The sequence below is a fragment of the Trachemys scripta genome, chromosome 3 (assembly GCF_013100865.1).
Source record: "Trachemys scripta elegans isolate TJP31775 chromosome 3, CAS_Tse_1.0, whole genome shotgun sequence".
NCBI lineage: Eukaryota > Metazoa > Chordata > Testudines > Emydidae > Trachemys > Trachemys scripta.
Genome location: NC_048300.1, coordinates 87,788,112 through 87,814,206, shown reverse-complemented (window position 1 = coordinate 87,814,206; position 26,095 = coordinate 87,788,112). Strand labels below are relative to the sequence as shown.

The window sequence follows — 26,095 nt, the reverse complement described above, 5'->3', positions numbered from 1 at the left end:
TTTTTTTTTTACTTTAAATATAGCATATACAGGTATTGAGATTTTTTCATTATGTGAACTTTCATAGGATTCATTCTGTGGTTATCTTTAAACCAGTACTGTATTTAAATAGGATGGAATCTGGTTTATCTTAAACATTGGGCACTAACTGAACTATTAGCTGTTGATAACAGAACACTTATCATTCCATACTTCAGGATCAAAGAGAATGGATACTCCTGTTATATTACACTGTGGAAGTTTTATCATAGAAGAATTTTTGTAACATATTATCATCATGACTTTTTTTCATTAATATAATCTGAAAAGTATAAATATGATTACAAGCTTGCACTGTATTCACAAATACTAATTAAGCAGAAATGTCACTGTATCATACAACTGACCTTCTAGGAAAAATGGATGGATTGCAATTTTCTAGTAACTTTCCAAAATTATTTTCAACCCTCATTAAAGGGGAAAAAGCCAAGCACAGTTGGGTAGAGAAACATCCGAGGCTGACTTTACTGATAATTTGTTAGGTTTGCAACACCATAAACAAGCACACTCAGTCACATTTTTTTTTAAAAATGCCATTCATTTAAACTGAAGTTGGCAATACATCTTTTTAGAGTTGAGTGAACTTGCTTTATTTTCTTCATATATACATGCATGTACACACTCCAGGATTTATTAAGTAACAGGGCAAATGCAGAAAGGACTTTAAGGATAAGATGCAATATATCTGCAATGGATACTTGATTTGGATTTCTTAACAAAAAGGGTACTATAGAACTTTCTTAAGCCAATATTCCTATATTACTGCAGTGCATATAGTGAATTCATTAACTCTTTGTATAGTAATCCAAGTATGAAAAGGATTAATACTAAACACTATTTACACGTATAATCATGCAGCCATTCTTTCTTTAAGTAAATTTTATAGGAAATAAAGCATAAAGACTGGTAAAAATTTGCAAAAATAAAAATCTTCAGTTTATTGCTCCCTTCTTGGAACAATTTCCTAAACAAATTGAATCTTCTTTTCACAAATGATCAAGAGCAATCTTCTTAGCTATAGTTAGCCCCCTGTAAAGATATAAAAATCACATTTAATAATAAATTATACTTTGCACTGACATATAATGTTCCACCTAAGGATCGAAAAATAATTTATACATTTTAATGAACCAAGCCTCAACATCCCCATGAAGTTAGGAAATGATACAATTTTTTAAACACAGAGAAACAGAGGCACAGAGAGAATGACTTATTCAGGGTCACTGAGGAAGGCAGTATCAAAACCAGAAATAGAAACCAGGGGAGAAATCCTGGCCCCATTGACGTCAATGGCCTGTGGTGTTCAGGAATCCCTTTGGGCCCACGGTGCTTGAAAGAAATACTCAATTCACTGACCAGTTCCACTGCCTCTGCATAACAGAACATGGGCTTCTGCAGCATCACTTCCCAAACTTCCCATCTGTGAAGCTATGCCACTAAAAGATACAGTCCTCAAATCATATCTTCCTTTCCCAGGCAAACTTAATGATAATACTTAAATAATGTGATACAATACACAATTCCAAAATGTATAACCTACCTACTAACAAAACTTATTAACGATGTTCAATTAATCTCTGAGGTGCCTTGCACTGTTTCCTTGGACTTGTGGACATCTCCCTTGAAATATCAGTACTACTGTTGCCAGGAGATGGTAATTTGTTCTGGTAGTGTTATGTCCTGGGGTTTGTCTGTCTCAACCTGTTGTATTATCTCAACTCACTGCTTCATATCTCCCTCCCTTCTGGAAACTGGAAAAGGTGTTGCCTACTCCTCAGCATGTGTCTGTCTGGTGTGACAGCCATTAAGACTGTGGGGCAACCTCAAGTGACAGCACTGTCACTGATCTCCATCATAGATGAACACTACATCATTTTCAGGAAGTGGTGGCAGTTCCCAATTCAGATTGCGTTTTTATGTTTAGCATTATCTGTCTCTTCATACTTCTGCAAGTCCCCACTTATTCTGACATCAGCTTCTACCATTACAAGCATTCAAGTTCTCAGTTTTCTGATAAACAATATTTCTGGATATGACAAACCATATTTTATTGGGGCCATCCTGCAACTTTACAGTGCTAAGTACAGATCAGAGTCTGACTCTGCAGCCTTTTCCAGTTACGACTTTATTATTTTAACATCACTTTCCACCAACTTGTTGGATTGGGGATAATGGGGACTAGTGATTACATGTCTAAACCCAAACTGTACTGTAAACTGCTTAAACCTATGCCCAGTAAGCTGTGGTCCAGTCAGACATTATTATGTCAGAAATACTATGCCTAGCAAAAAAAGATTTGACATGTACAATCACTTGTTTAGCTGTAGTATCGTCTAGTACTATGTGCTACAATAATACAGATAATAATAACGTAATAGTAAAACAATCTCAAGGAAATTAGAGTAACAGTTTAAAATAAATACATCGTTTTTTTCCAGCCAACATAAGCATATATCTATAACTACTTTGCTCCCATGGGGCATTTTTTCCTATGCCATTAACATGGGTTCATTTGCTTGGTGTGGGACAGTTTCCTCAATGCTGCTGTTCATTTGAGGCTACTATAAAATGTCTCTAGGCTTCTCTTAGATTTTTCAATCCCTAAATGACCTTCATGTATCCCTTTTCTCTAACACCTTAGGGATCACCATCCTGGTGTCTTTAAACAAAATCCCATCTAGGACTGAGAGCTCCCCCATGAATTGGTGACAGGGGCTGGGAACATGCAGTCCTGGCCACACTGTTGAGCTGTTGCTCTGGCTATCACAGTCCACATTTTCTCTGGGACTGAATAGTATATCTTGGTTTTTTTTTAAATCAAACTGAGATGAACAATGCCTACCTCTGGACTTTGCTCCACTGTATTTTTGTCAAATGCTCTAGAGGGTATGTCTGCAACCCCCAAATCTCTCCCGGGTTTCACAGAATCCCAGAAATGTAGGGCCGAAAGGGAACTCAAGAGGCCATCAAATCCAGCTCCTTGCACTGAGGCAGAACCAAGTACATTAGACCCTTTATAACAGGGCTTAACAGGTGTCCCCCACCCGGGTCTTCTTTTCTCAAGACTAAACACGCCAGTTTTTTTAACCTTTCTTCATAGGTCAGTTTTTCTAATAATTTTATCATTTTTGTTGCTCTCCTCTGGACTCTCTCGAAGTTATCCACATCTTTCCTAAAGTGTGACACCCAGAATTGGACAGAGTACTCCAGCTGAGGCCTCACCAGTGCTGAGTAGAGCAGGACAGTTACTTCCCGTGTCTTACATATGACATTTCTGTTAATACACCCCAGAATAATATTAGCCTTTTTCCCAATGCATCACATTGTTGGCTCATATTCAATTTATGATCCACTATCATCCCCAGATCCTTTTCAGCCGTAAGGCTGCTGAAGCCACTTAGCCAGTTATTCCCCATTTTATAGTTGTGCATTTGAGTTTTCCTTCCTAAGTGAAATACTTTGCACTTATCTTTACTGAATTTCATTTTCTTGAATTCAGACCAATTCTCTAATTTGTCAAGGCTGTTTTGAATTCTAATCCTGTCCTCCAAAGTGCTTGCAAGCCCTCCCAACTTAATGTCATCTGCAAAGTTTATAAGCATACTCTCCATTCTATTATCTAAGTCATTTAAAGAAAACATTGAATATTACCAGACCCAAGACTGCCCCCCTGCGGGACCTCTCTAGATCTGCTCTCCTACTTTGACAGTTATGCACCCACCTTATAGTCATTTCATCTAGATCACATTTCCCTAGTTTGCTAATGAGAAAATCATGTGGAACTGTGTCAGAAGCCTTACTAAAAATCAAGAAATAAAACGCCTACTATTTCCCATTATTCACTAGGCCAGTAACCCTATCAAAGAAGGAAATTAGGTTACTTTGGCATGCTTTGTTCTTGACAAATCCATGCTGGCTATTATTTATAACCCTATTTTCCCGTGGGTGCTTACAAACTGATGGTTTAATAATTTGTTCAGTATCTTTCCAAGTATCAAAGTTAGGCTGATAGATCTATAATTCTCTGGGTCCTCTTTATTTCCCTTTTTAAAAGATAGGTCCTTAGCAATTTGGCCATATTTCAATTTTTTTGGAGGATTCCTTTTCAATATTCAGGTCATTAAAAAGCTTCTGATGGAGCATATTGGCATCTTACTATTCTTCTGATCTTTCCTTCGCATTGGGATAGTTTGCAGCTGTGCATGTAGTATTGTCTCCTTGAGAAACTGCCAGCTCTCCTGAACTCCTTTATTCCTTAGATTTTAATTCCCATGGGAGCTTACAAACCAGTTCTCTAAGTTCATTAAAATCTGCTTTTCTGAAGTCAGTTATCCTTATTCTGCTGCTCTCATTCCTTCCTGTCCTTGGAATCATGAAATCTATGATTTCATGGTCACTTTCATCCAATCTGCCTTCCACCTTCAGATTCACAACCAATTCCTTTGTGTTGATCACTCACGATCAAATCTAAAATGGCTGTCCCCCTTGGTACTTCCTCCACTTTCTGAAACAAAAGTTGTCCTGAATTTCAAGGACTTATTGGAATTTTGTGCTTTACTGTATTACTTTTCCAACAGATGTCTGGGTATTTAAATTCCTGCATTACTACAAGATCTTGTGTTTTGGATATTTCTGTTATTTGTTCTAAAAATGCCTCATCCACCTCTTCTTTCTGATTTGGTGGTCTATAGTAAACCCCTATAATGATGTCACCCTTATGTTTCCCCCTTTTATCTTTACCCTTTCTAGTCAATTTGCAAATCATACATTTGTAATTGAAAAAATAATCTCTGTATTCTTGGGGTAGGGGAGGGTGTTTGCCAGCTCCATTCTGGCAATCGTAATAAGTGATTTATGGTTAATTTCAACTAATGCTCCCATAAAAAAGGACCTGAAACTTTTTACAACCAAGTACTAAAGGAAAAACCTCTTTCTTTATATGAGTATATTGACACTCCGTTTTTGTTAGCATGTATGATGCATAAGCCACTGATCTCCAGTTGACTACACTGTTGTAAGAGGACCCTTTCTGGAGGCATCAATGGACAACTTAGTTTTGTGCTTACTGTCATAATACCTCCTGACTCCTTAACTCCTCCTGTTTCTCAAACTCACTATTAAGATTTCATTCCATGTCCATTGGACATCTTTGCACAGTAGCACTTCCAGGTTGCTGGTTTGAGTAGTTATACTAGGCAAAAATTTCCCAACATAGTACACCATTCCAAGGAATCTTTGTACCCTTTCCTGTTCTGTTGGGACAGATGTGTTGGTGATGGCCTCACTCAACATTACTGTGATCTACCTATACAGGTTGCTGTGTTAATGTATCTTTCAAGTATGCTATTTCCATTATATGGAGTTTACATTTTTGTTTGTTTAGCGTTAGCCAGGCAGCGCTGGCTCTTCCTAGAACTGCCTGGAGCCTTTGGTCATGTTCTTCTACTGTGAATATCTTGTATCTTCCAGCGATACATCTTGAGTGCTGAACACAACCCAAATGGCAGTATGCAGAAATAGTGTCTCCCAAAAGAAGTGCTGAACTTGCACAAACATGTACTCTGTTTTTCTAAGGGGACCTGCCAGAACCCCACTGACCCAGGGAGTCGGAGCCTATGCATACTTGGCTCGCTGGCCTGCTCTGAAGCTCACACTGGTTTGTCGTCACTGCTAATGCTACCTATACTAGTTAGATCAAGCTAGCGTGGATAGGCTTGCCTTTGCACATCTTGTGCTATGTAGATAAGCCCTTAGAGCAGTGGTTTTCAAACCTTTTTTCTGGCAATCCAGTTGAAGAAAATTGTTGATGCCTGTGACCTAACGGAGCTGTGGATGAGGAGTTTGAGGTGTGGGAGGGGCAGAGGGTTGAGAGTGTGGGCTGTGGGGTGAGGCTGGGGATGAGGGGTTTGGGGTGCAGGAGGGGGATCCGGGTTTGTGGGGGCTCAGGGCTGGGGGTTGGGGTGTGGGAGGGGGTCAGAGCTCTGGGCTGGGGATGCAGGCTCTGGGGTGGGGCTGGGGATGAGGGGTTTGGGTGCAGGAAGGGGCTCCAGGTTTGGGGAGGCTCAAGGCTGGGGATAGGGGATTGGGGCACGGGCTTACTTTGGGTGGCTCCTGGTCAGCAGCACAGTGGGTGTACTAAGACAGACTCCTGCCTCTTCTGGCACCACGGACCGCGCTGCGCCCCGGAAGCGGCCAGCAGCAGGTCCAGCTCCTAGGCGGAGGCACGCAAGTGGCTCCGTGTGATTCTTGCCCGTGTGACTCGGCCAATGGGAGTGTGAAGCCAGTACATGGGGCGGGGGCAGCACGCGAAGCCCTGTGGTCCCTCTGTCTAGGAGTCGGACCTTCTACTGTCCGCTTCTGGGGTGCAGCGCAGTGTCAGAATAGGGACTAGCCTGCCTTAGCCGGGCAGTACCACCGATGGGACTTAATGGCCCGGTCAGCAGTGTTGACCAGAGCTGCTGCAACCCAGTGCTGGGTCGCAACCCACAGTTTGAAAACTACTGCTTTAGAGCAGTCAAACTTTTTTATAGGTTCGCTTTCTTTTTGTATTCTCAGGTGAAAATTTTTCTCATATGTTTTCTGCTATTGTCAGAAAAAAGACTGCCTTCTGAATGTCTTCCTTATCACTGGCACCCGTTGCTTGCAGATACAGAGTGAAGTTCTGTTTAAATTTCTTTCAATTGTTTTCCACATTTCAGCAAATTTCAGCTCTGATGGAGCTTTTAGTTGCTCCCTTCTGCCACTCAAGTTATTTTCTTTAATTTCTATTGACTCATGGTGTCCAGGAATCACTCTTGGCCCAACATGCTTGAAAGAGATACTCTTTATTCAGGGTCAAGTTCCAACTGTATCTGCATAACAGAACATGGAATTCTGCAGACCCCTTCCTCTGTGTTCCTATCTCTGAAGCTAAACACTTAAAGGTACAGTTCCCAATCCCTAGGTGATAAGATGACAACAATCTACCAGAAGACTAAAATGGAATACTCTATGTTGATTGTTGTCAAAGCTTAACAAACATAAAGAGGTTTTTACTGAAGTATAGACAATCTTTAAAAACTACTCAAGATTCTGCTGTCCTGGCTTTGAACTCAAATATCCAATACGTCAGTGTTTTTCTCAACTACTGAGCAGTCAGTTAAGCAGCATGCATTCAAATGTGCAGTTGCTCAAACTGTGGTTGGTGGGTCCTGGAGAACTGACTGGTTGGCTCCTCCTTATTTTCAACTTCTAAATGTAATTAAAAGACAGCTAAACTACAATAAACACTTTCCAGTATGACTTTTCCATGTTAAGCAATTATCTAGTTGCCATAAGAATATTATGATTCCAAATGGGAGGGAAGATAGCATATTCCATTGATGTTAGAAGAGCAAGTAGTCCATGAGGCAATATTTGCATGAAATAGTACTTCACACTACAAAACACTTTGAGAAGCCCTCATTTAGAATATATAATGTGAAATACTGATTTTTCCATTAGTGTTGAATTTTTAAGATCCCACTTTAAGATCTGGGCCTAACATGCTGATTACTGCACACAGTACCACAGAGAGGAGGAACAAGAGGAGAGAGTTTTGACAGGGTGGGGCTATTTTCATCAGCATAGTTAATTATTAAACTGCTTTGATGCCGGTGGAATGCAGAGGTGTTCTTTGAAGAGGCAATGTTCTACTTGGAATGTCAATATGTACCAGGAACGTGGGGGCAGCAGTTGCAGGTGCTTTTTGCCATCAGTGCCTGGTATGTTTAACACTGAATGAATCAATAGGAAAGTATAGAATCATAGAACTGTAGGACTGGAAGGGACCTCGATAGGTCTTCTAGTCCAATCACCTGCATAACTAAAAAGAGAACCCAAGACAAGACTATGGCTTTAAGTCTCTGCCAGTACTATGTGGGTGAGGAGAATGAAGCAAGGCTTTTCATTGGCAGAAGCTCTCAAAGACAGACAAAGACTCTTTGAAAACTCAGGAAATGTACACAAAAGTAATCATTACTGCATCATTTCCCAAGGTGCAGCATGCTCTCTCTCCCAGAATTCTGCCCACCAATTCTGCGCTACTCATGTGGAGTCTAGTACTATTGTTTATGCTAGACTGTAATGGTCCTTATGCAACAGAAATGTAAGGTGCCAGATGCACCCTGTAATGGGCTTAACTCTCCCACATTCCCTCTGCAGTCATATTTGATTTGTCAGGTTGGAATGCAGTAATTTTGATTGAGATTTCAGTGTTAGGATTTTGTATTAGAAAAGGTACTCAGAAGATACTACCTCACACCTAAGGGGCACACTAATAAATCTGCCAAGGGTTCTCTAAGTAATCTCTGACTTATTTCGTGCCTTTAGTTAGTATAGTTCATAAACCAAAGTTAGGTAAGTCTGGGGAGGTTCTAGCAAAACTGTCACACAACTCAAAATATATGACAATCAGGAACAATGCTATGAAGAATTTTACCCTGAAATAGGCTGCAAATTACAATTGCTAAATTAATGTGCATGCAGCCTCAGCCACTCATGGAAACCGAAAAAAAGAACAGAATTGATAGGAGTGTGTGTATAAGAGAAAAATGTTTACCACGAAGTAAAGTTTATTTTAGTTTCAATGATACTACTGACATCTAATGGTAAAACATAGTAACTTTCAGCAAAGGTGTATAAGCTTTTTAAAAGATATGTATTATAAATTAAATGGCTAATACTTAATTAAATGATATGACAGCATTTACAGTTTCATAACCTTTGTTTGTGACAAACACATTAAAAGTCAAAACACAAATGTAATTTACTTTTCCTTATTATTTTAACACTGGCTAAAAAATACTTTTGTTTTCTACCTGTCTTGAAGAAAGACCAATGAAATTAGATTGCTCTCTCCATAAATTATTAATTCCTATCATTTTAGCACTGTGTATCTATCAAACCAAATGAAAATTAATATTTTGCAAGTTAGCATTTTAAAATTTGATCTTCGTTTCCCTAGAGGATACTCTTAAGATGTTCTGACATACTATCCTCCAAAACAAACAGGATTAAATAGTGACAACACACCTCTTTCATAACACCAAGGCGCTGGTGTTAGGAGGGCTGGGGGTAAATCAGTTGTACTCTGGAGGTATAGTTCTTCACGTTAGTTTATTTACAATATTTACAGAATAGGCCCTGGGGGTTTCTTTAAAATGAAAAAAACAAAAACACAAAAAACCATTTCCTAACTTCCACTGGGATACTGCCTGGCCCCTCCCCAAACAGAAATACACACACGATTTCCCTTATTGAGGTAAAGAGCTGTTTTTCTCTGAGAAGCCTTTTCCCCATGCTCTACACAACCTTTCTACAACTTGCTTCCCTTTCCTTCCCTCCTATTCTCTCTTTCACTGGAAGAGGTTTTGAAAGGTCACAGGCTGCCCTTAATTAGCCTCAGGTGTCCATAATTAACCTGAGGTAACCTCTTTCAGTTCACAGAAAACAGGGCTTTAACCATTCTAAGACCGATATACCTGCCCCGTTCCAGACTGTCAGGTCTGACTTTAGGGTATGTCTACACTTACAGAGTTTTTGCACTGTCAGTTTCACCGGTGATAGGGAACCAGTGAAAGTAAAGCGCTGGTTTGGGTACTCACTCAATTCCTCGGGCATCACAGAGTGTTTACACTACTAGCACTTCCATCACGGATGAGAGCAGCACTGTAGGGCAGCTATCCCACAGTGCAGCTCTCTCAATAGGTCTTGTGGGAAGGGGGCGGGAGGTGAGCGGAAGGCATTCTGGGTCCCTGCTCAGTGCCCTGTGCTGCCCTGCTTCATGTCTCAGGAGCCCCATTACTTCCTTGTTTCTTCTGTGGCATTTTTTTTAAAACCTCCTGCTGTCTGGCTGCTTTCCCCGCCACATCTACAAACAAAGGGAAAAGGAGCTTACAATTTCCTGGGGCTTACAGGGGAGGGGTGGATGTCAGTGCATCAGAGCAGTGGAGATGCTGGCCAGAGTGGTCGCTTTTGGAACTGTGGGATATCGTCCAGAGGCCAAAAGGTGTTTACACTGCTAGACCGTGTCTTCACTTTCACAGCAGCGCAAAAAGAACAGCAGTAAGAGCTGTATGCCTGTCGTGAAAGTGATTTTCTTTTTGCGGTGAAACTTCTGAGTTTCACCGCAAAAAGTCATTAACAAGTGTAGACGCTCCTGCGGTTTTAGCACAAAAAAGGGAACTTTAAATGGTAAGTGTAGACGTAACCTTAGAAAGACAAGGTGGGTGAGGTAATATCTTTTATTGAACCAACTTCTGTTGGTGAGAGAGACAAGACACAGGTCTGATTTTATCTTGATAGCCATGCTGAGTCTTAAAGTGAAAAATGTGGAGGGATAGAAATTTGAGGAATTTACATTCCTGTTCTGAGATTAAAAATATTAGGATAATAGTACACCTCTACCTCGATACAACGCTGTCCTCGGGAGCCAAAAAATCTTACCGCGTTTTAGGTGAAACCGCGTTATATAGAACTTGCTTTGATCCACCGGAGTGTGCAGCCCCGCCCACCCAGAGCGCTGCTTTACCGCGTTATATCTGAATTCGTGTTATATCTGGGTAGAGGTGTATACTGTATTGCGGCATGAAAACATGCAAGTTACTTTTAGCAAATTAGTGTCTATTAGTGTGAAGTTAATATAGTTCCGTCCCCTCCTTCCCCCGATCACAGCCCCTTGTATGAAGTGTCAGGCAACATTACTTTTTCAATTTAAAGAACCTGCACTTGGGCTGGTTATATAGAAATGCAACCCCAATGCTGAACTGAACACTGTTCAGAATTTCACTCACATCCTTCTGTAGTTTGCTAGTAGTAACCTCTCTGCATTCTTCTTTAGTTAAGTTAGCTATGTCAATATTTTTAAAAATTATTTTAGGATTTGCTAATCTTATTGTTTGGTATCCTTCACCAAGGCTAGTGTATGAGATTTGTAAATAGCCAGGAACGCATCTTTTGACTAGGCCAAGTGTTTATTGGCCATTACCTGATTACTTGATGTTTGGTTTGGTCTTCACTTAGCTTCAGGCTCCTGAGTTTCTGTTTGATGTAATGCTTCTATCTGAACGGAGCCTCGATGAGATGCTTCTGTTTGCCCAGCAGGCTGACCAGATGCTTCTGGCTGACCAAATGCATCTAACCTCTTTTCAACCACCTCACGAATCAATGCTGAAATGACAAATGGACTTACTATAGGGCAGAGCAGAAATTTTTATGGATAAAAATGCAATATTTAGAGATGATTTTATACATTATTATATTATTGATTAACTCACAGGGCAACAGTGAAATGTAATAGTAAATGCAGAAAATTTTACCTGAGATTGTGATACATGCTTAGCCAAATTAGCTCTAGTTACCTCAAGGCAATTATTTTAAAAGGTTCTGTTCAACTGTTTTATTATCCCTCGTCTCTTATCTTTGTTCCTTCATAACTGCTGGAGCAGGCCACAATGCCAGGAACCAGTACTAGTGAGGGGACAGTAAATATTGAAGGCAAGGGATCCCTCCAAAGCAAAAAGAATCTAACATATATTTCTGGAGAGCAGTACAGTTGAAGATCACTTTCACTGAAACAAAAGCAGCAGCAAAATAATACTGTTTATTCCCTTAAAAATCAATAAATATCACAAAGTGTGGGATCCCACTTTAAAAAAAAAGCCCCAAAATTAACCAAAAAAGGTTTTTATTTTTAAAACAATACAGAAAATGGAACAATATAGAGGTGCCAGTAACAGCTCCATGGTTAAGACTGAGTTGAGTTTTGCACTTAAAGAAGATTCACCCTCTCTGTAATGTATCCTCCCCAAAACTGTAGCACTTATTCTCTGAGTACAGAATAAATTTTCTTTGAATTTACAAGTAAATCCATTCATTAATTTCCAACTTAAAATTAATTTAAAAATGGATTCCATGAGAAATGAAGCACAGTATTTGATCTTTTATTTTTGTCCCAAATGGTCTCAGCTCATGCATTATCTATCTACACGGGAAATAGATGATTTTTAATAGATCTGATGCAATGGGCAATTTTTGAAAATAGACCTACTAAACACTGAAGGAAGGTGGAGGAAAACTAAGGTGGTGCAACAGAATGTAGAGGGTACCTATTGGGCTTATGCCCGCCCACTGCTAAAGGGCCTGAAACTCAAATAATTTACAACTAATGTAAAAACAGGGACAGGAGTGCGGTCAAAGGGTCCAAAGAAGGGAAACCTGACCGAGGGTAGGAGGGCAAAGTACCTGTTAACCGGTCAACATGCTCCAGCTACTTTGCACTGTTGTAGGATGGTGCAAAGCAGCTAGAACACATTGGTGAATCTGGCCCTAAAAGTTAAGCACAAATCTGAAAAAAAAAAAAAAACAATTAAGATGGATACTACATATCTTCCAGTCATTAGTATATCACATGCTTGTTGAGTGTTCATGGATGAACTTTTTAGTAATAAAAAAAAAATCCCCAGACAAAATTTCATTAGTAAGGAGTTAAGTTTGAGAAATACATATCAGTAATTTAGGGTAAAATACAGAAGAGGAAAGTTGTAATTATCAAAAAAATAAGGTCTAGATTATAGACCCAAGAAATTCAGAATTCAGACTAAATTTTAAAGAATCCAAAGTCAAGGTACAGAAATGCACAGTTAGGGTACTCAAACAACCTTCTTAAGTCTGACTTGCAGTGATACCATGAGGAAGAGATATATGTAAAAAAGGATGAATGTGTGTTTAAAAATAATTTTAATCTAATCTGGGACCACACACTGATATGCATTAATTATAACTGTATGATTATTGCATGGTTTAAGATTGGTGCTTTAACTGCAGCCTGTAAAGGTAGACATTTTTAAAAATACTGTTAAGCTCTGATGAGCCAATCAAGAATCAGAGACTGGTTCATTTATCTGATTAATTACTGCTTTAGTTCAGGGGAAAGTACAGTATTATTGATTACTGAGGAGCTAAGCAGACGTCTCCATGAAAAATGTGACTGATTTACACTGTTCCAAATCACCATATTGATTATGTCTAAAATTAATAGTGGAAAGTTACTAGCCACATGACTTTTCAGCCAATCATGACCAAGAATGTTTCTTCTGTTCTTATTCTTTCATTTAGAATGACCACATTGTTACATGGTTGGGATAATTTATACATGTGAGGCCACAGGCCTTTTGTTATATACCAGTGGCCTTAAACAATGTATATGCTTTTCAATTTGAGAAACAAAAGAGCCTTCAGTTTGTTCAATGGAAAACTAAATACAGTAAAAACTTTGGTATCCAGCATGTTGGGGGTATAGGGGGTGCCGGTCAGTCAAAAATTTCGGTTAACTAAGAGGGAGGGAGTTTGGCTGTGAGAGGGAGCTCAGGGCTCGGGGTTGGGGCGTGGGAGGGGTTTCAGGGTGCCGGATCCGGTGGCGCTCACCTTGGGCAGCTCCCCACAAGCGGCGACATGCCCCTGCTGCTCCTAGGCAGAGGCGCAGCCAGGCGGCTCTGCGTGCTGCCTCCACCCACGGGAGCCTCCCCCACAGCCCCCGTTGGCCGCGGTTCCTGGCTAATGGGAGCAGTGGAGCCAGTGCTCGAGGCAGGATGGGGGCAGCGCATGGAGCCTCTGTGGCCGTTCCCCCACCTAGGAGCAGCAGGGACATGTCGCTACTTCTGGATATGGATATTAAAAGTCCAGTTGGATATCAGAAATGCCAGTTTCTAGAGCTTTCCGGTTGGTAAATTGCCGAATAACACAGCCTTTACTGCACAAGAACATAGTTTTGTTGTCTGTGAAATAAATGAGGAATATAAACTATGTAAATAAAAAGAGAACAATTAACATTCATTAACCATTTCACTTCTGCTGAACATAACAGGAACCTCTGTCAGAGACATTCCACATATGCTGTGTACTGTCAATAGAGATGTGCTGCTGAAACACGCCTGGTATTTCTATTTTTTTTTTCACTTGACCAATAATTACAAATCACCAGCATAAAATGGGTCTGGGAATTGTCCAACAGTCAGAAGGTTAAAAAAAAAAATGGTAAAATACCATCCCATTTGGACAATTGCAACTGTTAAAATATCATCTGCTTCTTTATTTCGCAATAATCTGACTGAAAAAAAGTTAAGCAGGGTACATTATATTCCATGACTTTATAACTTACTGTCAAGCACTGCCCTTCCCAGAATCTTCTTCTCCAATGTCTTATCTACTTCTGCCATCACCCATGGAAGGAATTCTTTCTCAATGTCTGTAAGATTTGTGGAGAGAAAGCAAGACAAAGTATTTTTATTAGTGATGTGTTATAGGATCTTAGGGTCTATTTTCCACTAAATGTATGGTTGTTCCCCATTGTTGATTGACAACTGGTCCATTAAAGACACTTGTCCTGTAAAGACCTGATTTTACAAGGAATTGAGTCTCCTCAACTGCCACTGACTTTAGTGGTTGTTAAGAGTGCGCAGCCTCTTGCTCAATAAGGCCCCAAGTTAAAAATGAAAAATTGCATTTACTTAGATGAAAATAAGGTTCAGTAATTTAGGATAGTAACAGTTCTGCTTTTAATTTGAACATATCCTGGCCTCTGTCCTGTCCAAACTGTTTAATTGTCTATGCCCAAGGAGTTCCTGCTTATACTGGTATTTCCAACATTATCCTATTTTAACAAGACAACCCTATGTCTTGCCATATTTGCAAGATATACACAGGTTCTGCTTGTGCCCAGTGACTGTGTAGCTCAAAAGCTTGTACCTTCCACCAACAGAAGTTGGTCCAATAATAGATATTACTTGACCTATCTTGTCTCTCTGATATCCTGGGACCAGCATGTCTACAAGCAACACAGCAAACAATTTTTAACAGGGTTTTTAAATGATTCTCAAAAAATCTGAACTCTTTGAGCATTCCACTTTATCACACCTACAGCTCAGCCTATGTTTGTCTGTGTTCCAATTAACTTTCACTTTCCATTTAAATTAAGTTGCGAGTTTTTAATGCATTGAATTTAGCTCTTTTCAATAAAACGATTATTAGCTACTGGTGTCACAAATAGGATCTAGTTGTATATGAGTGATCAGCAACGTTAGTTTTAAAATTGACTTTTAAAAAAAACAAACCAAATATGCCAGTCACAAATGTAAATAATGAATGAAATTTAGTTTTATTGTTTACATCTGGATAACCAATATTAAATGATAGAAGGACTGTAAACTTCTTAAATTATTGTGAATTTTATGGTTATTTTATATGTTAGATTTAGGACTGTCGATTAATCGCAGTTAACTCATGCGATTAAACTCAAAAAAATTAATTGCGATTAATTGCAGTTTTAATTGCACTATTAAACAATAGAATACCAACTGAAATTATATATTTTGGATGTTTTTCTACATTTTCATATAGTATTCTGTGTTGTAATTGAAATCAGTGTATATTGTTTTTATTACAACTATTTGCACTGTAAAAATGATAAACAAAAGAAATAGTATTTTTCAATTCACCTCATACAAGTACTGTAGTGCAATCCCTTTGTTGTGACAGTGCAACTTACAAATGTAGATTTGTGTGTTACATAACTGCACTCAAAAACAAAACAATGTAAAACTTCAGAGCCCACAAGTCCACTCAGTCCTACTTCTTGTTCAGCCAATCACTAAGACAAACAAGTTTGTTTACATTGATGGGAGATAATGCTGCCCACTTATTTACAATGTCACTTGAAAGTGAGAACAGGCATTTGCATGACACTTTTGTAGCTGGCACTGCAAGGTATTTATGTGCCAGATATGCTAAACATTCGTAGGCCCCTTCATGCTTCGACCACCATTCCAGAGGACACGCTTCCATGCTGATGACGCTCGTTAAAAAAATAATGTGTTAATTAAATTTGCGACTGAACTCCTTGAGGGAGAATTGTATGTCCCCTGTTCTGTTTTAACTGCATTCTGTCATATATTTCATGTTATAGCTGTCTCAGATGATGACCCAGCACATGTTGTTCATTTTAAGAACACTTTCACTGCAGATCTGACAAAGTGCAAAGAAGGTACCAATGTGAGATTTTTAAAGATAGCTACAGCACTCAACTCAAGGTTTAAGAATCCGAAGTGCCTTCCAAAATCTGAGAGGGACGAGGTGTGGAGCATTTCTTTCAGAAGTCTTAAAAGAGCAACACTCCGATGCGGGAACTACAGAACCTGAACCACCAAAAAAGAAAATCAACCTTCTGCTGGTGGTATCGGACTCAGATAATGAAAATGAACATGCGTCGGTCTGCACTGCTTTGGATTGTTATCGAGGAGAACCTGTCACCAGCATGGACGTACGTCCCCTGGAATGGTGGTTGAAGCATGAAGGTACATATGAACCTGTAGCGCATCTGACACGTAAATATCTTCCGATACCGGCTACAACAGTGCTATGAGAACATCTATTCTCACTTTCAGGTGACGCTGAACAAGAAGCGGTCAGCATAATCTTCTGCAAATGTAAACAAACTTGTTTGAGTGATTGGCTGAACAAGAAGTAGGATTGAGTGGACTTGCGGGCTGTAAAATTTTACATTGTTTTATTTTTGAATGTAGTTTTTTTGTACATAATTCAAGTTCAACTTTCATGATAAAGAGATTGCACTACAGTACTTGTATTAGGTGAATTGAAAAATACTATTTCTTTTGTTTTTATACAGTGCAACTACTTGTAATCAAAAATAAATATAAAGTGAGCACTGTACACTTTGTATTCTGTGTTGTAATTGAAATCAATTTATTTGAAAATGTAGAAAACATCCAAAATATTTAAATAAATGGTATTCTATTATTGTTTAACAGTGCGATTAATCGTATGATTAATCGCTATTAATTTTTTTAATTGTGCGATTTATTGCGATTAATTTTTTTAATTGTTTGACAGCCCTAGTTATATTAAATATTAAAAATAGTACAAACCTCTTTCTACAGGATCATAGAAATATCCACTCTCACGAAGACTACTAAAGACTGAAGGAATGAGATCAGCCAGGTAACGCTGAGCAAATGCCCTTGCTGCAATTTTCTCTGAAGTCTCCTTCTGCTTTTGAAGCAATTGTGACTGTTGATTTTTGCGACGTTCCTGTCAAAAGAATGTTATATGTAAAATTTGCAGCCTTTTAGCTGTTAATTCCAAAACCCCAAAAAGAGAACAGTAATAAAACATGAATTTTTAAAACATGCAACAGGCATATAAACTGGGGGAGGTCAATTGTTCCTTGGATAACTACACATAACTTATATGGGGTCCACCTGTATGTACATAGATCTTTCAGGTGGACAAAAATGTTTTTTAAGATGGACAAATTATATTCAAAACTGCTGAATGCCCAGAACCACATTATTCACAGCCATTTCAGCAAAATGGTTCCTTTCATTTACTTTTTTTTATATTTGGTACATCTGTAAAGCAGTGATTTTGCATTTGCTGACTTCATGCCCTTCTCTGGTGTCTCAGCATGAACTGGGCTGATGACATGGAAATCCCTATTGTTGATAAAGCAGGAGGTCTGCTTCTGGGGTGGGGAAAGACAAATCTGGTTTTACTTAAAGATTTTCTAAAGTTTTCAGCGCTCTCATTTTCTGTTCTATTTAGTATAAAATAACAGTATTAAAAATACAAATAAAACTGCTGAATGTTAAACAAAAACAGTCACTATTGGTCAGAGCTCCCCAAGGGAAGAACCACAGGCAGAAAGTCCAGGTGGACATGCTGGGTAAGCACAGTCAATACACTGGGGTACTGTAGCTGAGGACTTTGTCTACGAGTGGGAGAACTGCAGAATTCCATCCAAGAGACGGTAAGAGCATGACAATTGACATCTTATGGGGTGCACTCAGGGAGACCAGAGAAGGAGAAAGAGATGCAGGTAGTCCTGCAACCATGACTATTGCCGCCACTTTATGGCTGTCTGAGGATTTCTGGCTCTTTTGATTGCAGCTACAGGATCTAAGCATTTTTAAAAAGATTAGATCTAAAAAAAAAATGTTACTACGGTCTATGGTGTAATTTTCTAAATACTGCCCTTTGTTTCCAAAAAATGCTTATTGCTGAGAAATTAAACACAATGATGGCTGGGCACTTTAATATACCTCATTTGGTACATACAGACCATGAAAAGTGTTTGTACACTCAGGATTTTGTGCATTAAGAAGTTGGATGTTTTCTTTTTAATTTTAAAGCACTGCAAGCATTCATTTGAGAGGTATCTTTGTGAAAATCTTCAGTTAACTGCTTGACTAAATTATTTTATCAGATACATAAGGCAAAATGCTGTCAGGTTCTGTACTGTGTATGAGATACATTTCTGTGAAGTGGTTACATTCCAGTTTGAATATCAGTACTTTACAGAAACCACAACATTCTGCTGATATATGGAAACTACTACAAAAATGCAGCAGTAAAGGCATTAAGTCGAGCTATTTTTATAATTGTCTAACCTGATGTTGCCCCTTTAAGTTAAGCAAACTTATTTTAGGTTTTGTCTTTGTCTTCCAGTGGTGTAAAGCCAAACGAATACAAGCTTGCAGAAGACCAAAGGTCAAGACACTGACATCGTTGGACTGCTCTATCGTATTGATACCTTTTCTTCTCTGTGTCGCCTCTCTTGCTCCTCAAGGCGTTGTACTTCAGCGAGCTCGGCATTGCGTAGTTCCTCATATGCATACTGATGTGCCCGCAGATTGGCCAGCTCCTCTTCTTCCATGACTTCTAGCAAAGCTTGTTCAATGATTTTTCCAATCAAAACTTCTAGCATTGGTTTGACTTCAATATCAAAGTCAAAGAGCTGAGGATGAAAGCAAATTAAACAGAGATTTATGTATCCAGGTCCCAATCAATTTAAAGTCTTATCAAGGTGAACAGAAATGCTTACATCTGCAATAGCTGGTGAGATCACAAGTGTCTAACACAGGGCTGGGAAGACAGTTTTGTGCAGCTGTAATGTTACCAACTGTGGCAAGGAATGTGTGAAATTCTGAACTCAGAATGGGGCAAAAAGAGAAGCAAAGGATAAGGTGCTATTTGGGAGATGGGCAGTACCAGATCATATGGAGGACTTAGGTAATTTCACAGTTTTAAAAAAGAATTCCTCCAGTCCTCACTAAGTGATGTGTATGATCCAGACTAAATACCAGTAACCATGAATACTGGTAGTTCTGTCATTCTCTTTCCTCCTCTAATGGTAGTTCCTGCCACCTCAGCAGCTCAGCCTCTCTCTCTGTCTGAGATCCTTTCAGGCTCCCCTCTCTTTAAGAAAGCATCCATAGCAACGTGCAATAGGTCTAAGTCTGTCTGGTGGGCCCAATCAACAGACCAGTTCAAAACACAGTCACTTTTGGGGCCTCCAGTCAGAGGCAGAAGGCTAGACTGGACCCACACCATGCTCACATGCACATCCCTAGTCCCCTCATGCTGAATTTTATTATTCAGACATGCAGCGAATTTCTAAATGTTTTAATTTTTACTGCAAAAAAGTAAAACATTAGCATTCGAGGAGAGGCATTTTCCTTATCACCATCATCATCATTATCCTCACAGTAAAGTACTCTAGACATTATAGGGAATTTTTAATCTCTCTACAAAGAGTAGTTCCTCCATGTTTCTGAAATGTTTCTTGACTGATTTAAACTCTTCATTTTGTATCACAAACTTATTTCGTACATAAGAAATGTTGCTATGGTTGCAGACCCAAATTTGCATTTGTACCTCTCCTTCTTCTATCTGTGTGGCCACATCTCTCCCGGTTTTGGCTGGGATGAAGAGTGGAGTAGGTGGTCTGTCCAGAAAAGCATCTGTTTGACACTCCACATCAACCTCTATTATGCGGTCACCAAGCTCTTCCAGATACAACTCTATGAAGCAATAGTATGATGAATACTGTACGTAGGGTTCTGTTTTGCACAAAAAGCCAATGTGGCAAACTAATTGTTAACAGAGGTAAATTATCATATTAAAATAATGTACAATAAAATGACTGCTACAAAGTTAAAGACTCAATGTAATATTTACACCCATTTTTCTGTGTAGGAGCTACCATTCTCATATTGTCCATAGTGTCTGATATATTTAATGGGATATGATTCATAAAGTGATATTTCATTTGTTAGATTTCAGAAGTTGATGAGGTCATTTTGATTAAGTGTAGACTATCAGGTTTTAGCTCACTTTGTGAAATACTGTTCCAGGTGGAGTTAATTCTGATAAAGCAGGTTAAAAGAAAGGCCACAGATAGCATATCTACTAACATCTATGTTTAAAATGTGTGTGTGTTTTAATTCTCCATGGTATGTTCATTTTGAGAGGCAGTGGCTAAGTGGATGAGACTAGGTCTGCTGTATTGAGACCTGGCTTCTCCTTGTACCTTTTCAGAAATAACCTTCAGATAAATGAGAATCAGAGCAGTTTCTCATCTGTAAAACGTGTGTGTGGAGGGGAAGGGCTGAGATACAAGACCTTGCTCAGTAATAAGGGCTGGGAAGTGCACAAGATTAACAACACTATTCAGTGGATAAAGTAAGAGATTAGAACTAATTGGGTCAAAAGGAATGTAAATGGGGGAAAAGCCATTGCTGCTGCAATTAGGAAACAGGAGGGCAAGATGCTCACTTGAACCTGAGAGCATATTCAATGCCACTGGAAAATTCAGAAAATTAAGAACAAGTGTCCTGTGAGCATGTGCAAATGGCATTTTTCCCACGGTGTACAGCTCAGCCAAATCTGAAGAGATTTTCAGAGGCAGCGAAAGACACTGCACTGACCTGAAAGCTATCCTCTTGCTAGATTTCAAGTTCCTGCTACAAACCATTGAGGGCTAAAAAAGATGTAGTTTTTCTTTATTTTCCCAACAGCAGCCTTATTTTTGGAAATGGCTCCACCACTTTTGCCCAAACTTTCAAAAAAAATTTCAACCTGAGCCAGATGCCAAACATGGAAAATTTCAGCCTGAATGGATAAATTTGTTAAAAGTTGTAAACAACTGAAAACAGGACGTTATAATTGGAGGGGACAGACAACCTTAACTACTGATGTGACTATCAGCTCCTCCTACAATACTATTAACAATGTGAATTAAACTAAGTATGCTAATATGGATCAATGAAAAGTTTTTTGTTTTTAATATTAGATCAAGATTTTTTCAACATTCTACCTGTCTGCACATCAACATGCTTTCTGCCCTCTACAGGCTCTGGAGTTCTTGACTGAAGCTGCTCTTTTGCTCGTTTTCTGGCAAGTGCTTTCCTGTGAGCCTCTCGCTGCCTTTGGATCTCAAGAGGGTCAGGCTGAGCAGTCTGGGGTTTGATACAAAAGTTTCTTAGTTTTGCAGGGAAAAATTCCAGCACAAATTATACACAAAATTACTAAATAATTTCTAAATATAAGTGATTTTTTAAAATTTCTACAAATGGAATTATTTAGATCAGCTCTAAGATATGGCCCCTGCAAAGACTTTCACAACTTCTTAACTTTACATACTGTGAGTAGTCCCATGGACTTCACTGCATAAAATTAAACGGGTGTGTAAATCTTTGCAGGATAGGGGGCTAAGGAAGTAGTGTGCTAGCTACCCTAAATTGCTATTTGGAAATATCCAACAGCTTAGAAGTGTGGTTCTATTTTGAACAATAAGCTGTTTAGAAATGGCATGAGTTTACTAACAGACTTGCTCTCTGAAATTTTTCAATCATGCCTGCCGGCTTACTTTATTGTCTAAAGCAAGTCTTTACTCCAGTTAGCAGAGCATAGCCCAGACAGCTATGAGGGTGAAAAGGATTCTGTTCTAGGTTGCATAATGTCAACAGAATTGTTTACTAATTTCTGATTACAGAATTTTTATTGTTGGTGAAGGGTGAGCCAGAAGGTACCCATGATTTTTAGATTCAATATTGCACTTGCAGAATTGTCAGTTAGGAAATCATTTTTTAAACTTTATAAACAAAGCAAATTTGATATGTAATCAGAAAGAGATAATAACCATGGAACCATTTCCACAAAGTCACTTTTGAGTACAATGGTCCTTTAAATCCAAAAGTTGATCTACTCTAAAAAGGATCCGTTGGAGAACATTCTCTGGAAACTAAATATCTCTAAAATATTAATCAGAAATATCACAAGACATTGAATGCCTCTGCTTCAAATAAGCATTGCTTGTGAACACTAGGCCCAATAATTCTCTATAAAGGGCTATAATGTATCCACCTAAACCAAATGGAACCAGACTGCTGGCATTTAAAATTAAAATGGTCACAGAGCAGTTTTTAAACTAAGGGCTGGGGGAAAGCCGACAGGTGTGGAGGAGCATGTGGCTCGGACAGAGACATCCCTTGTGGGAGGATCTATTAATGGAGATTCTTTATGTCCTAGTAAGGAGGAGAGGATGGAAGATGATAAAATACGGGTAGGATCTAATGAGAAACAGTCAACTGAAAAAGAGACCCATTCAATGACATTGTGTAATGGCAAACAGCTAACAAGTGACAAGTTTTTAAAGTGCTTATATACAAATGCTAGAAGTCTAAATAATAAGATGGGTGAACTAGAGTGCCTCATATTAAATGAGGATATTGATTTAATAGGCGTCACAGAAACTTGGTGGAATGAGGATAATCAATGGAACAGAGTAATACAGGGTACAAAATATATCAGAAAGACAAAACAGGTCATGCGGGGGGGAGTGGCACTATATGTGAAAGAAAGCATAGAATCAAATGAAGTAAAAATCTTAAGTGAACCAAACTGTACCATAAAATCTCGAAGGATATTAATTCCATGCTCGAATAATCAGAATATAGCAGTAGGGATATACTACTGACCACCTCACCAGGACAGTGGTATTGACTGCGAAATGCTCAGAGAGATTAGAGAGGCTATAAAAATAGAAAACTCAATAACAATGGGGGATTTCAGCTATCCCCATATTGACTGGGTACATGTCACATCAAGATGAGATGCAGAGATAAAGTTTCTTGACACCTTAAATGACTGCTTCTTGGAGCAGCTAGTCTTGGAACCCACAAGAGAAGAGGTAATTCTTGATTTAGTCTTAAGTGGAGCACAGGATCTGGTCCAACATGTGAATATACCCGGATCACTTGGTAATAGTGTCCATAATATAATTAAATTTAACATCCCCGTGGCAGGGAAAACACAACAGCAGCCCAACATGGTAACATTTAATTTCAGAAAGGGGGGCTACACAAAAATGAGGAAATTAGTTAAACAGAAGTTAAAATGTACATTGCCAAAAGTGGAATCCCTGCAAGCTGCATGGGAACCTTTTAAAGACACCATAATAGAGGCTCAACTTAAATGTATACCCCAAATTAAAAAACATAGTAAGAGAACCAAAAAAGTGCCACCGTGACTAAACAACAAAGTAAAGGAAGCAGTGAAAAGCAAAAAGGCATCATTTAAAAAGTGGAAGTTAAATCCTAGTGAGGAAAATAGAAAGGAGCATAAACTCTGGCAAGTGAAGTGTAAAAATATAATTAGGAAGGCCAAAAAAGAATTTGAAGAACAGCTAGCCAAAGACTCAAAAAGTAATCGCAAAAAAAAATATTTTTTTAAGTACATCAGAAGCAGGAAGCCTGCTAAACAACCAGTGGGGCCTACTAGAGGATTGAAATGCTAAACAAGCACTCAAGGATGATAAGGCCATTGTGGAGAAACTAAATGAATTATTTGCATCGGTCTTCATGACTGAGGATGTGAGGGAGATTCCCAAACCTGAGCCACTCTTTTTAGGTGACAAATCTGAGGAACTGTCCCAAAGTGGTCATTTTATAGTTGATAGTGTCACTGTTTATCCTGATTTCTATGGTAATGGCACCACTTCACAGCTCCACATCATACATCATCTCAACACCGACATAAGCTTTCAAATGATGTATGATGTATGATGTGTGTGTGTGTGTGTGTGTGTGTAGAGAGGATGTACTAAGTGTCTACTGCTCACTTACTGGAATAGCCCTGCATCTACAGGATAAGTGAGCACAAGTTAACTTAGAAACAATATTCCCAGAGTTGTGCTAATACCCAGGATTCGGTGGCATGCCTCCGGGGGGTCCGCTGGTCCCGCGCCGTCGGCGTACCCGCCGCCGAAACTGCAGGACCGGCGGACCTCCTGCAGGCATGCCGCCGAAGGCAGCCTGACTGCTGCCCTCACGGGGACCGGCAGGCCGCCCCCCGCGGCTTGCTGCCCCAGGCACACGCTTGGTGTGCTGGTGCCTGGAGCCGCCCCTGCTAATATCACTGAGATGCTGATGAACAAACCAGGAAGTAAATAAAGTTGTGTTGGCTTATACTCAATAGCATATACACAAAAAGGAAATGAAAAAAGGAGAAAACTTCTTAATCTAAAGTTTTCCCAACACTGTTAAAAAAAAAATCTGAACAGTGGAAGTTCACATGAAAATACATTACAGCATTTCTAGAAACTGTGAAAAAACCCACATATTAATCCAAGAGGAGAACCCATGATTGTGCTTTATGTAAAATGAAAGTATAAACGGGTAAAAATCATTATTCTATAATAGTTCTATTGACTCTTAGTTTTTAACAAAGCTATAATAAGATTTATGTAAACAGAACCTACCCAAGGTAATGTATGAAGGGCATAAGTGTTGCCTCGTACCACTCTCCTATCGTACATGAGGTTCGCATAGCGAACAGGTTCTTCCTCCCTGTAACATATCACATAAAGGAACAAAATCAACAGAGCTGGTTATGGATCGTGTCACATTGTAGTATCTCTGAAGAGTGAGCCCCAGCTGGGTGTCAATAAAGGCCTAAAGAACAAACCACACCAGCAACGGGGATGCTACTTAAAGAAATTAGCCCCTGCATCCCCCCCTTGTACACGTCCATCTCAGCTATTGACTAGGCAGGCAACCCCACACACTGCAGAGCTGATGCACCCCCAGTCCCACGGTCCTGGCACCGCCCCAGGCCACGGGACGGGGGGCAGGGGGCGGGGACAGGGGGCGCTGGAGGACGGGACGGGACAAGGGGGTGGGGGACGAGGCTCACGGGGGCGCGGTTGGAGCCGGGCTGGAGGGGGCGCCGCGGGCCGGACTCACTGCTCGTTGTGTGCCGGGGCGCCCCGGTATCTCCGCCGGGCGGGCAGGGCCCGGGGGCGGCTGCAGTAGCTGTAGGTGACGCTGGCTGCAGCCGCCGCCTCCTGGTTGCGCGCGGGGAGCATGGAGCCCGTGGCCATGGCCGCGGCGGGGGCTGCCGGGCGCGGGGCTCAGCCCAGCCTCAGGGCCCCGGGAACAATCCTCGGTCTGCTGTTGCCCAGCGACGCGGCGTTCGCTCCTTGACAACCGTCTCCAGGATAAACTGCGACCCGGCCGGCAACAGGGCACTTCCGGTTGGGGAGGCAAGCCCAGCGCCGCGCGCATGCGCACGCCGGCCGTCACGCTTCACTGGGCTTGTGATAGACGGGGGCCGCTGTTCCTGACCCTTCACCTGCCCGCGCCCCTCGTGGAGCTCTATCCGGCTCCTTACACACCTGCAAGTGGTACACGCGGGCGTGTGTGTGAGGGAGAGAGATGCAGTCTGTCCTCACTGTGCAAAAGTTATGAGTCAGAGAGAAACAACAAGGAGTCTGGTGGCACCTTAAAGACTAACAGATTTATTTGGGCATGAGCTTTCGTGGGTAAAAACCTCACTTCTTCGGATGCATAGAGTGAAAGTTACAGATGCAGGCATTATATACTGACACAAATAAATCTGTTAGTCTTTAAGGTGACACCAGACTCCTTGTTGTTTTTGTAGATACAGACTAACACGGCTACCCCCTGATACTTGAGTCAGATAGGATTACCATATTTCAACAATCAAAAAAGAGGACAGGGGGTGCCGCCTTTGCCCCGCCCCCTTCCACTTCCTGCCCCCCTCAGAATCCCCCTACCTGTCCCCTGACTGCCCTCTCCTGAGACCCCCCCCAACTGCCCCCAGGACCCCACCCCCAGCTAAGTCTCCCTGCTCCCTGTCCCCTGACTGTCCCAACCGCTCTCTA

General features: G+C 40.2%; 1 protein-coding gene across 1 annotated transcript; it reads right to left on the bottom strand.

The window, feature by feature from the left end:
• Positions 1 to 25,443, bottom strand: RSPH3 (radial spoke head 3). The gene is made up of 9 exons (XM_034765295.1): positions 25,155 to 25,443; positions 24,671 to 24,758; positions 21,227 to 21,368; positions 19,786 to 19,931; positions 18,662 to 18,865; positions 16,998 to 17,160; positions 14,216 to 14,302; positions 11,045 to 11,226; positions 1 to 1,068 (listed from the first exon to the last, which is right to left on the bottom strand). Exons 1-8 carry the CDS (start codon positions 25,289 to 25,291, stop codon positions 11,072 to 11,074), a joined length of 1,122 nt encoding a protein of 373 aa, XP_034621186.1. The 5' UTR covers positions 25,292 to 25,443; the 3' UTR covers positions 1 to 1,068; positions 11,045 to 11,071.
• Positions 25,444 to 26,095: the final 652 nt, after the last annotated feature.

Excerpts from the sequence above, each read along its gene's own strand:
- RSPH3 (XM_034765295.1), bottom strand. The coding sequence starts at position 25,291 with ATGGCCACGGGCTCCATGCTCCCCGCGCGCAACCAGGAGGCGGCGGCT. Across the intron at positions 17,161-18,661 it reads GGCGACACAGAGAAGAAAAG|GAACGTCGCAAAAATCAACA; the intron begins GTATCAATACGA and ends TTCTTTTGACAG. Across the intron at positions 11,227-14,215 it reads GGGAAGGGCAGTGCTTGACA|CATTGATTCGTGAGGTGGTT; the intron begins GTAAGTTATAAA and ends TTGTCATTTCAG.